The 13,125-nt window shown below is 37.6% G+C and overlaps 1 protein-coding gene across 1 annotated transcript in view; it reads left to right on the plus strand.

Annotated features, from left to right (window-relative positions):
- Positions 1-13,125, plus strand: part of FLT4 (fms related receptor tyrosine kinase 4) — a 147,021-nt gene that overhangs the window by 64,363 nt on the left and 69,533 nt on the right. The window contains 7 exon segments of the mRNA XM_070739087.1: positions 2,126-2,238; positions 3,253-3,415; positions 5,713-5,852; positions 7,516-7,687; positions 9,379-9,495; positions 11,192-11,232; positions 11,234-11,348. Coding sequence (XP_070595188.1) covers positions 2,126-2,238; positions 3,253-3,415; positions 5,713-5,852; positions 7,516-7,687; positions 9,379-9,495; positions 11,192-11,232; positions 11,234-11,348 — 861 coding nt within the window.

Consider the following 13,125-nt stretch of genomic DNA (forward strand, 5'->3'; position numbering starts at 1 on the left):
GAAGGTCATAGATATTGACTTCCAGTTTGAAGTTTAGAGTTCAGTTTTGGCACGTTTGGCTAGCATTCCATGACTACAACCGAAACTGAATTTTGTTTTGAGTATGCTTAGGATATTCCTTGAAAGCTCCTTTTAGCCAGGCTTGATGAATGCATCTGAGTGTTGTTGAAGATGGGTAGAGCTTCTATTCTGAAGGATTGTTATTATAGCTCTCTGGCAGAAAGGGACACAGGCCATATCTTAATGTGTTGCAATTTCCATAGATTACATGAATCTCTTGAAAAAGATTAATCAGACTGAGAAGTTAAGGGTGCTTGCATTCCTATCAGACTTGTCAGACCAACATCAAATATTCCATAGCCAAATTTTGTTTTAATAACTATGAGAGTACATATTTGGATTTTATCTGCCTTTAAAACCATTCAATTTGATGATAATATCCTCTCTGCAGGTTTAAGGTAATAATAATAAATGAACCCTGATTTGTCATCCAGCGACCAGAGGAGAAATCTCATATGCCCGAATTATTTATATAATATTATAAGATGAATGTTATTTTCCTTTTTTCCTCTAGTGATTCTGCCATTTTGTGTTTTATTAGTGTTATTTTTAATTTTTAAAGTTACTTTAATTGCATCTTTGTTTGCTACATGTGACTTGGTCCATGACTAAATAAAAATGACTAAATTATTCTAAGTAAGCTTGAATCACTTAATATAGAGTCACTTAGAATTACTTAATAATTTTGCTTGCAAGCCAGCCATCAACTAGGAGGAATATACATACTCAGATTGTAAGCTGTCGGAAAGAATGTCCATTTTAAATAAATTTTAAAATATTAAAAAATCTCCAATATATGCTTCATTATTTATTTATTTTTATTAAAGGGACTCCTTAAAGTCAAATGTGAATAGACTGCTTATTTATTTAGTATTGCCCATGTATGTGGTGCTTTATAGGGAGCAACTCAATGCAAATATTTTTCAATTGTCAGGTATCTGGTTTTGTTCATATTTTTACTATATTTACATATAATGTACTTTTTAATCTCTCTGCAATGATAATTATTATTCTGTAGCCCTTGTATGTCACACAGATATTAACAAAACTCTGAATTATTAAGGTTTTTATTCACAAAAGCCTGTTTATTTCTATTGTCCTGATGTTTTAACGGGGATTTTACCATTTATCTATTTATCTACATTTGTATAGCCATGCATCTTACACAGTGACTCATTGGGGTGGGGGGAATACCTAATAAAGTACATAAAAACAATTTAAAAACAATTTCAATTAATAATTAATAAAGACCAAGGTAAAACTATAAAAGATACAGCATGTCGAGAAAGCACACATCTGGATAACTATTGTATAGCCATCTGAAGGCTTCACTCAAACAAGGGATTCCCAGGCTCATTGGCAAAACCATGTTTTGAGGATCTTTCAGAAGGCTAACAGGGTTGGGGGCCAGTCTCATCTTGGGCATGATTTTGGTTTATTAACATTAACCAAGGCAATGGTAGAAAAGATACGATTTAATTCAAAATTAGAACAAAACACATAATCAAGAGTATAAGTAAATCTTGAGTCCACTTCCAGAATGAGATGGTGACATATGAGATGGCATGTTTGTGAGAACCATCTGATAACTTGTGTACCATAAACATTGGAGTTTTTAATTCAAGCATTAAGCATTAGCATATGAATAAAAATAGTTTGTTTTGTTCCATGCAAGGTTGCCTATAGAGAAATCTCTTACTTACTTGATTTTTATGTGCTTTGGCTATGAAATATGAGAAAGTACAATAGAGATGACTAAGATAATCTAACCTAGCCTGAACTGTATACAGTAATTATAGACAATTATAGAATTTAAGACTACATCAAGCCTAACACAAGCATAAATTTGAATAAAATCTAAATCCTAGTATTCCATTGTTTGGATCATGTTTTATAAAAGTATTGTGCTTATATGTTTCTTTTCCTTTTCCAAGCTTGGTATCATTCTTATAGCAATTAACTAACAAATCAAAATAGATTCTAGAAACTCATCACATTCACTTTGGGGTTTTTTTCCTGCAATTCCCTCTACCCCCTACATTTTCTCCACTTCTTTCCTTCTCAGATTTTGAACAGCCATTCATTAATAAACCGGAGACTCTTCTTATCTACAAGAAGGAAAATATCTGTGTCCCATGCCTGGTATCAGTTCCAGATCTTAACATCACTTTGTTGTTGGTAAGCAGCATTCTTTTTTTCAGAAAGATTCAGGATTCTACATTATTGGCAAGCCTTCCAGCATGAACAAAAACTGGTGTGTGTGTGTGGAGTACTACAGGAGATAAATAGTGGGGGGAGCAAACCTCTAGAACAATGACCTTTGCAAAATTCCAGACTCTGCTAAAATTATGACCTTTGTAAAGTTCTAGACTCTATGACCTTTGCAATGTTCTAGACTGCTAAAACTATTATCTTGAAAAATTTGTCCATACCCCCCCCATCCAGTGATCCCCCCCCTTTTGGTCTTCGTTTGCTTTCCTACTGCTGTCTTTGGAATTTATGTGGATTACGTTACTATGTTAATGATCTTCTTGGAGAAGCTTAAAAACACAACACAGAGGTTTTTAGTAAAAGAGAAGAAATTTGTGGAGGCAACAAAAACATTTCATTGTTTTTTTCTAAGGCTACAGTGCCTGACAGCAATTCAAGAAGGGCAGTTTTTAGAAAGTTCAGTATTTTTGAGAAGGTTATAAGACCTATTTTTTACAACTCTTAATCTTCTTATTTCTTATAACTTAAAATCAAACTCAGGTTTGCTCTCAGCCAATTATTTTCATTGGCAAATATATTAAATGATACCCTGCATGAAGCCAAGGATATGAATTTACAAGCCATGTAGCGATTTCATTTTCAGTCTCCGGCTCAGAAATTGCTGCTATCTGCTATCACACTAAATATTTTACTTTTCCTCTTTAAAAAAAAAAAAAGAAAGCTTTGTTCTCTAATAGAAGCTGTTCTGGTTCATTGGGATCATAATTGCTTGATAAATGATTCATTAGAGTTACTGTAGAAAATGTACAAAGGGAGGTTCCTGTGGACATAACGGCAAAGCAAAGAATGAACAAAACTCAAATGATGTTTTATTTCATCAACAAGACAAACCCTAAAACTGGCTGCAAAAACCATTTGGTGGAGAAGTTGTGGAAATTGTCCTTCCATTTCTAAACAAACTTCCCAAAATGTTACTTCTAGACAACTTCTGTCATCTATCCCGATGGAAAGAACATTCTCTGGGACAACAAACGAGGAATGCTGGTCCCCACTCTCCTGATCAAGGATTCCTGGTTAGTTCAATGTGAAACTCTCATTGATAAGAAACCCTTCAAATCTAGTTTCTTCATTGTCCACATTGCAGGTGAGTTTTGGAACTGTTTGTTCTTCAACTGTTATATAATGTTGCAACTACGGTAATAAAGAACTTCTTTAAGGCATGTTGTTATAACCTAAGATGTAGCTAGATCATTGTTTTAGAGGAGGAACATCAGGCATGAATCCTAGTCCTAATCCAGAACCTCTGGGGCAAAAATACTTCTCTCATGATAAAGAACCATGAAGAATTCCAAATACAGTAGTACTGTACCTCTACTTAAGAACTTAATTTGTTCCATGACCAGGTTCTTAAGTAGAAAAGTTTGTAAGTAGAAGCAATTTTTCCCATAGGAATCAATGTTAAAAGCAAAGTCCATTAGGAAAGAAATAAAAGCTCGGAATTTGGGTGGGAAGAGGAGGAGGAAGAAGAGAAGGAGGACAGTTGCTGCCGAAGGAAGAAGGTGAAGTGAGGGGAATCAAATAATCCAAAACTTTAAGGCTTAAAAAAAAAGAGGGACTCTGAGGCGGCAAGGAGGAGCACGTGCCTCCCATACACCTGGCGTGAGGTTGCCCCACATACAGTGTGCCAGAGAGAGAAACCCAGGGGGAATGGCAGGAAACTGGCCGGGCTTTCGTGCCGCTCTCAAATTTCCTGGGAAATTTTTCTGGGCTCGGGTTCTTAAGTAGAAAATGCTTCTTAAGAAGAGGCAAAAAATCTTGAACACCCGGTTCTCATCTAGAAAAGTTCTTAAGTAGAGGCGTTCTTAAGTAGAGGTACCATTGTATATCTGTTTCCATTTGATAAACAGTGGAGTAACAGTGCTCAATGATGAAATACATATTTGTAAACATAGGCACTGACACCTTCACACTCTTAATTTCATCCCACCTCCATTACTTTTCCATATCCCAAATCATTAATCTGTCACTCTTCCAAAAAGAGCCGGGGTGGCGCAGCAGGTAGAGTGCTGTACTGCAGGCCACTGAAGCTGACTGTAGATCTGTAGGTCAGCAGTTCAAATCTCATCACCGGCTCTAGGTTGACTCAGCCTTCCATTCTTCCAAGGTGGGTAAAATGAGGACCCGGATTGTGGGGGCAATAGGCTGGCTCTGTTAAAAAGTGCTATTGCTAACATGTTGTAAGCCACCCTGAGTCTAAGGAGAAGGGCGGCATAAAAATCGAATGAATGAATGAAAGCACATATTTATTTCTTTTTCATGTTGCTAATAACAATACAGTTGTACTAACATGGAGGCTTATATATTAAACCCAAAAAACCCTTCATACATTAAAAAGTAAATAACTTGTTGTGGTCCACCAGTGACGCTGGCAGCAGATTAGGACAGTGAGGAAATTGGAGAGGAATATGGGCCAGTCCTGGAGACTGGGGAACTCTCTGACAAGTGCTTTGCGTCGGAGGCAGAGATGAGGCCAGGGCAGTCTGACAGTTACCAGCTGCCTGAGAGGCAGATGTACAGCTGGAGCCTGTTCCTAGTGTGTGCACTGAGTTGCTAGAGGAAGGGAACAGCTAAGGAACAAAGGTTGACTTGGGAGTAAAGCCACAGATAAACTATAAATGGCCCTTCCCATAAGGGAATAAAAGAGGAGTGAAAGGGGATGAGAGTTTGCAGGAGACAATAATTGGTTTGTGATTCTCAGAAACTTCTTACCAAAGTTTGAAGATATCGACCTGGCAGCTCTCCAAGCTGGATAAAATCTGTGCTTGTAAATTCACCCTTGAAAGACTTTGCTGGATGTGACAGTAAACTTAATAAAAAGAGGTTTTTGTCAGGACAAAGTGTCTGCTTCGTGGTTTGGGAACGCCTAGGTCAGAACACAACTATTGCTGACAGAAACTATTTCAGAATTAGACTAAAGTAAAATAACATTAAAATTGAAGGGAAATAAGAAAAATATTGGTGAAAATAAATATATATATACAGATTTTTAATACAATGGTACTTGTCACTGTTTTTCATGGCAACATACTTTTTACAAGGCATATTTCCTCATCCAAAATGCATTTGTTCTCTGGTTTGGCCATTGCAACTTTTGGACAATTGTAGGATGATTATTATTATATGAGAAAGAGATTATTGTTTTTAGGCAAGAATTTAAACATTCGGTCCCAAGAATCGCATGAGAATAGAGTGCAGTGGCAAAGAATTGATCAAATGTAAGTAAGTGGGCCTAGAATGCCGGTGAATCTGCAATATATATAATTTTTACCTTATATCGTAGTATCATTTTAGTCACTTAAAGCAAAAAATTTGTTTCCCAAGGAGAAATTGAAGTCTTATTTGTTTAAATAGTTGTCTTTTTCTTACTACATTTTCTACCAGGAAATGAGCTTTATGATATTCAGTTGTTTCCAAGGAAGGCCATGGAGCTATTGGTGGGAGAAAAACTAGTTATCAACTGCACAGTATGGGCTGAATTTAATTCAGGGGTTGATTTCCAGTGGGATTACCCCACAAAACAGGTATGAATTAACATGTGTTTTTCTTTCCTTTTTAGCCTCTATAGTTAATATCTCCTATCTTATTTTTGTTATTGGTCTAGAGGGAGGGAGGGAGGGAGGGAGGGAGGGAGGGAGGGAGGGAGGAAGGAAGGAAGGAAGGAAGGAAGGAAGGAAGGAAGGAAGGAAGGAAGGAAGGAAGGAAGGAAGGAAGGAAGGAAAAGATTTCAATGTTCCCTGCCAGCTTTCTATGGGGAAATTCAAGATGCTCTTGCTCCCACTGCTTTTTTTGCCCATGTGTGCTCATTCTGTTTCTCTGTTTATAGTCAAGGTAATGTCTCTGAAACAAAGACTCAATGGGCCATGGATTATCTAGTTTTGCATCCAATTTCAACTCCCAAATTCTTTTTCAGAGTAAATAATGGATGGATAATGTTGTGAAATATGCTATTCATCATAATCACCACCTGCAAATCCATTGAGGTGATGAACCACTAGCACTCCCAATGGGTGAATCTGCTCTTTCAGGAGGAGGGAATCTTTTACTAAAATAAAGGGTAGCTTTGTCTCCAAGTGCAGCTATCCAACTTCATAATTTTAGCTTCTGATGCTAATATTTTTTTAAATAGACAAGAACAAGAACAACTTGGTTAATTTTTTAAAGAGTTCTTAAACTTCACCTTCATCTACCTCTACTATTTTCAGTAGTATTATTTATTATTATTATTTATTAGATTTGTATGCCTCCCCTCTCCGAAGACTCAGAGTCTTCGGAGAGTAGAGAGTAGAGATAGATATAGTATATATAGATGTAGTATAAGTAGATGTAGAGTAGTAGTAGTATTTTCAGGTAATACATGTTGTGAAGTGCAGCCACAACTGAAGACAAGTTAAATGTCTTATTGGTCAAACCAAGAACTCACTTCACTAAAGCCATGCGGTCCACATTGTTACTATGTTAATTGTGATTTCTAGAATATGGTTGGACTTGCCATAAAATGACTCCAAGATTTGAGGGTGGGTGTTCATGTATTAGAATTCTTTGAGAGCAACTGAAGATGGTGACTGAACAGGAAAAAAGACAAGAACACCCTCTGACAAGTTACTTGGGCTACGTTGACTCTTCCCTTCAAATGTGTCTCATTGTCTCTTTCAATATTCGTCCTATTTCCTCTTAATTCTTTGTTATATGGGCTGGGTGGGTTAAGAACGAAAGGGTTCCTTGATGCTCCCCAAGCTTGCTTGTTTTCTTGCAGACATTTCATTCCCCTAACTAGCACTGATACTAAAATTTATGTTAGAATAATGAAATGTTTGCAAGAAAAAGAAAGAAAGCTCAGTGAGCACCGAGGACCCCTTATTTCAATCCTGAGCTCCAAATATTCTCCTTTATTAGTTTACAGAATAGGTGCTAGAATTTCATATCCTTACTGATGGACAGTTTTTCACATGATTAAAAGAATGTTTTTCAAAAACTCACCAAATAGAATGTTAACATTATAAGAATCTGGTTTTTCTTGACATCCTGGGGAAAAATATTTTGTAGATAGTAATTTACAAATATAGTATCAACAGGCTTAATTATCATGAGAGCGAAAACCTTGGGAGAGACACTGTGTTTTAATGCCTCTGAATTTCATTTCTTCTAATATCAATGTTTCCTCTTCCTTTCTTTCTCTTCTGGCAGATGAATCGGAAAGCCATAGAACTGCCTGAGAGGCGGTCCCAGCAGACCCATACTGAACTGTCCAGCATCTTGATCATCCAAAATGTGAGCCAACAGGACCTGGGAAAATACACATGCAAGGCTAGCAGTGGGGAACAGAACTTGAAGGAGAGCATAGATGTCATCGTGCATGGTAAAAACCACTAACTCAGGCTAAGAAAACCTTTTAGGTTCTTTTAGATTCTTCTTAGCACACATCAAAACTCTGATAGGACTATCATTCCCAGCAGGACCTCTGAGTAAGTGTCTTAATGCTTTGGCTAGGAAAAATGAAAAATGTGGCTTAGGGAAGGAATTGAGGTGGTATGTTTCCATTTATGTTGTTCTCCAAGGGAAATTTAATGAGATAACCTTAACAGAAGAAACATCAGTACGGGATTGCTGTTCTTGTCTTTAGTAGCCAAGTAAATATCAAGCACTAGGGAAATCAGGACATCCAGGCAGTTCAAATGTGTATAAAGATTTACTTTAAGGTTAAATTTTCTAGAAAAATTTGAACTACCAATAGTCAAGGGAAATGAGTGGGAGTTAAGAATAGAAAGGAATTCAAGGTTGGCTGGACTTAGATCTCAGTGGGCATGAAGGGGCTCATGACTCATGATGCATTTGACCCCTCCCTTGGACTCAGCCTGGTCATCTACAGTAAAGCATGTATTATTTGGAATCTAACGTATCACAGAGTTGCTCTCTATGGTCCTACGATACATATGTACATGTTACTTATAGAGAACATCCAAATACAGTGACTTTTTGAATAATTAAGTACCCTTTTTAATGTCAAAAAGCAATGAGTACATTAGTTTCCTGGTATTTTTCATCCATGTTGTTGACTTTAAAACCATTTAGCTTCAGTTTCATGTACCGTATACAGTACTCATAATGGATAACAGCGCAGCCAAAAGGAAAGTTAAAGCTTTTGTGTCTTGGAAACATCTGGATGTCCAAGAGCTGCAGATGGTATATTTATTTATATATTTAATTTATTAAGCGTAACATGCCCTTTTTTGGCCAACCCCATTTTTCCTATTAGTATCTATGACTGGCACATTGCTCAGCATATTGTATACAACTGAAGATAATCTTTGGCCCCCAAAACATTGTGCACACTATTGTAGGAAGTGTGTAAGATTAATCATTCACAAATGCCCATTCAAAAACACTTCTTTGCTTGAACAGGAATATTCTGGCAAAAGAAGTATAAAGCATTCAATTAACTGATATGATGAAATAATATTTGTTTATTAATTCTCAAATGATATCCTTTTTTTTTGTTTTTTCCAGTATGTAAGGCAGCGTAAAATAAATAAAAAATATAGGATATAAATCATAACAGAAAAATCAAAACTCTATTAGTCAATTAATTAATAGTAAATCTTAGCAAAATAAGATATTAACCAACCTCCTAAATAGTAAGAGACCACGAACCAAATACCCCTCCTTAAGTAGACCATTATGTTGCCTGGGAATCAGATAGGAGAAGATATACTCAATAACAAAGTTTCTGGCAGTACCCTGGGAGCATCCTTCAAAGGTCATTTTCTCCTGGTCTGAATAACTGGGCAGGCTTCTTAAATAAGCACATTAGCATTCCTAGTATATATATTTTTTTAATCATCCAGTGTAGCACTGTGTTTTTGTGGCATAAAATGTAAATTGGTATATCATTTTTATGTCTGGAAAAAAAACAAAGATGTAGTATGTGGGTCTTCATCCTTAAATTATAATTTTTTTAGATATCTCTGCTCTTGCATTAACTACTCTTTAATAACTATGATGCTGTATTTCCCACCTTCTTGTTTTTCTTTATCCAACTGGTTTTTACAGAGAAGCCATTTATCTATGTGGAAAGGAAAAAGGGTCCAGTGATAGAAGCAACAGTGGGAGACGAAATTGTGAAGCTACCAGTAAAAGTGGTTGCCTATCCCCAGCCTGAGTTCCAGTGGGTAATACATTCTTTTTAGAGTCTTCTTTGGATTTAGGGGAAGAGGGGGGGAATTAGAAAAGAGAAAAACCACTACTGGTAGTCCTCAACATACCTGACTTTGTTTGTTTGTTTGTTTGTTTATTTAAGAAAATGTATATTACCACCTATTTGCATATCAGCTGCCGATCAGTTTCCGGTCACAATTCAAAGTGTTGGTCATCACCTATAAAGCCCTTCATGGCACCGGACCAGGTTATCTACGAGACTGCCTTCTGCCGCACGAATCCCAGTGACCGTTTAGGTCCCACAGAGTTGTTCTCCTCCGGGTCCCGTCAACTAAACAATGTCGTTTGGCGTGACCCAGAGGAAGAGCCTTCTCTGTGGCGGCTCCGACCTTCTGGAGTCAGCTCCCTCCAGAGATTAGAACTGCCCCCACCAGTGTTCCCTCTAATTTTTGGGGGAGTGGGCGGAAAAGTATAGTGTCTGAGCGGCAGTCCCTTTGGGACTGGGCGGCACAGAAATAATAAATAAATAAACAAACAAACAAACAAACAAACAAACAAAAACCCCACCCTGTTTTGCCTCAGAGAATTTCAAAATAAAATACTGTACTGTGTGTCTATAACAGTGAGCTCATAATAGGGCAACTCTATCAATATCAAAATGCCACTTAAATAGTTGAGCTAGTTTCAAACTAGATTTTGATTTTCTTTCTCTCTTCCTTACTCCCATTCTTTTTCTTTCTCTTTTCCTTCCTCTCTTTTTTCTATCTGTTTCTCTCTCTTCCTCTCTCTCTCCTTCCCTCTCACTCTTTCCCTCTCGGCTTCTGGGCAGGTTTGGAAAACTCTGAGTTGATGATGATTTTTAAGTGAGCGATTGCTCACTGCTCGGCTTAGAGGGAACTATGGCCCCCACCCTCCTTTCCTTTCATAAACTCCTCAAAACCCACCTCTGTCGTCAAGGGTGGGGGAACTGAAACATCTCCCCCTGCCTATGTAGGGTTTTTTTGTGTATGATATGACTGTATGTATGTTTTTTATATATTGGGGTTTTCTTGTTTTTTTTAGACTTTTTAAATGTATTATTGTTATTTTAGATTCTAACTATTAGATTTGTCATTGTATATTGTTTTTTATCATTGCTGTGAGCCGCCCCGAGTCTACGGAGAGGGGGGCATACAAATCTAATAAATAATAATAATAATAATATGGCGACTCAAGGCAGCTTACACAAATTTATGGGGGGGGGGTTGGGGGGGGTAATCATTAAGTGAATAACTGCTGTCATTAAGCTAATTTACTGTTCATTACGGGGCATTTTTCCAAAAGCCAAAAGTAAACACTGTTTACTAGTAGCAAATCACATGGCCAGTGAAGTTGCAAGTGGCTGAAAATGGGGTCTGTTGCTAAACAGCTGAAATGCGATCATGACTTCCAGAATTCTTAACCAGCCTGAAGAGTGCCAAATTGGGGAAATCTCCATAAATAGTCCCCTTCCCTCCCTTCCCCCAAATAGCAATAGAATCAGTGTATATATTATTGGGGGGGGGGGGGAATAGTTCTCAGCAGATTTCAGAGAAAACTTTTTTTAAAGGGAAAAAATGAGGTGAAAAGAGTATTTTTCAGAAATTCTTCATTTCATATGTGAGAGGCCCCATGGCTATCTTTTAGAATCTTAAGCTATATACATACCTTATTTCTCTGCTTTCGCCCAGGTTTAAGGATGGAAAGGTACTTTCCAACAGGCAATCTCAATGATTCCCTCCAGATCAAGGATGTGGCAGAGCAAAACTCTGGCTCTTATACACTGGTCCTGAAGAACGGTTTGGCTGGACTGGAGAAGAGCATTAACCTTCAACTGGTAGTTAACGGTGAGGAAGAACCACATGACCTATGATAAGAGAAGTCTTCAGCCATATAGCAGTTAAATCTATATTCCCAGTTTGTTTTATTCCATGAAAATAGTTTCCCAAATCTACCCAATTAGGCATGAAGTTTTTGGCATGGGAGGGTGGTTTTTACATAGGATCCAAGACCTGGAGTGGATCAAAATTCTGGCTGGACTGATGAAGATCCTGTTAGTATCATTTGTGTTGGAGGAAAAGCTATTATGGGCATCAGACATCCCAGTTTAAAAATAAAGAGATAAAAGCCTCCAGTTCTACTATCGCAATAGCAATATCACTTAAACTTACAGTATATGCTGCTTCACAGTGCTTTACAATTCTCTCAAAACTGTGTATAGAGTTAGCATATTGGCCCCAACAATTTGGGTCCTCATTTTACCAACCTCGGAAGACTGTGTCAACTTAAGTTGGTGACATTTGGAATTGCTGACAGTCAGCAGAATCAACTTGCAATAACAAAATAATAAATAGTCTAGAACAGTGTTTTTCAACCAGTGTGCCACGGCACACTAGTGTGTCGTGGAACATGGTCAGGTGTGCCACAAGAGGGGAGAGAGAAAGAGAGAGAGAAAGAAAGCAAGAGAGAGAGAAAGAGTGAGAAAAAGAAACAAAAAAGAGAAAGAAAGAGAGAGAGAGATAAAGAAAGAAAGAGAAAAAGAAAGAAAGCGAGAGAGAGAGAAAGCAAGAGAGAGCAGGGGGGGGAGAGAAAGAGAGAGAAAGAAAGCAAGAGAGAGAGGGAGAGAGAGAAAGAAAGCAAGAGAGAGAAGGAGAGGGAGAGAGAGAAATGTGAGAAAAAAGGGGAGAAAAAAAGAGAAATGAGAAAATAATTGAGGCAGAGAATGAGAGGAAAGAGAGAGAAACAAAAGAGAGAAGTGACTCTTGATTTAAAGCATATGATAAAAAGCACCCAAAGAATAAGAGGGAAAAAACTCCCAGTCCTCACCTGTTTTTGGAAATGGTTCAAGAGTGTATATATACACACACACAGGGGGGGGGGCAAAATGTATAATATGTACTGTCTTAGAGTGTCAGTTTGGTTGGTGGTGTGCCCCAGGATTTTGTAAATGTAAAAAATGTGCCGCAGCTCAAAAAAGGTTGGGAAACACTGGTCTAGAGTACATCAACATACAGGTAGGTAATCCTTCGCATGTGACCCCACAATTGGGACCAGAATTTCAATTGTTAAACAATGCAGTTGTTAAGTGTTTTTCTGATTTTACAGTTTGGTTTGCCATGCTTGTTTAGCAAATCACAGTTGCAGTTGTTAAGCAAACATGGCTTAAGTGCATGGTCATTAAATGAATTTGTATTTATTAGATTTGTATGCCGCCCCTCTCCGAAGACTCGGGGCGGCTAACAACAATATAAAAAGACAATGTAAACAAATCTAATATTAAAAGACAATCTAAAGAACCCCAATTTAAAGAACCACTCATACATACAAGCATACCATGTATAAATTCTATAAGCCTAGGGGGAAGGGAAATTTCAATTACCCCATGCCTGATGACAGAGGTGGGTTTTAAGGAGCTTGCGAAAGGCAAGGAGGGGGGGGGCAACTCTAATTTCTAATTTAATTTCCCCATTGACTTTGCTGGTTGAAACCTGAGTGGGAAGGCCACAAATAGTGATCACATGATTCTGGGTCTATCGTACATGCTTCCTGGTTTCCAAAGCCTGGATTTTGATTACATGACCAAGGAGGATGCTGCAAAAATTGTAACTCATTTTTTTCCAGTGC

Source organism: Erythrolamprus reginae, chromosome 2 (genome assembly GCF_031021105.1).
Source record: "Erythrolamprus reginae isolate rEryReg1 chromosome 2, rEryReg1.hap1, whole genome shotgun sequence".
Lineage (NCBI taxonomy): Eukaryota > Metazoa > Chordata > Lepidosauria > Squamata > Dipsadidae > Erythrolamprus > Erythrolamprus reginae.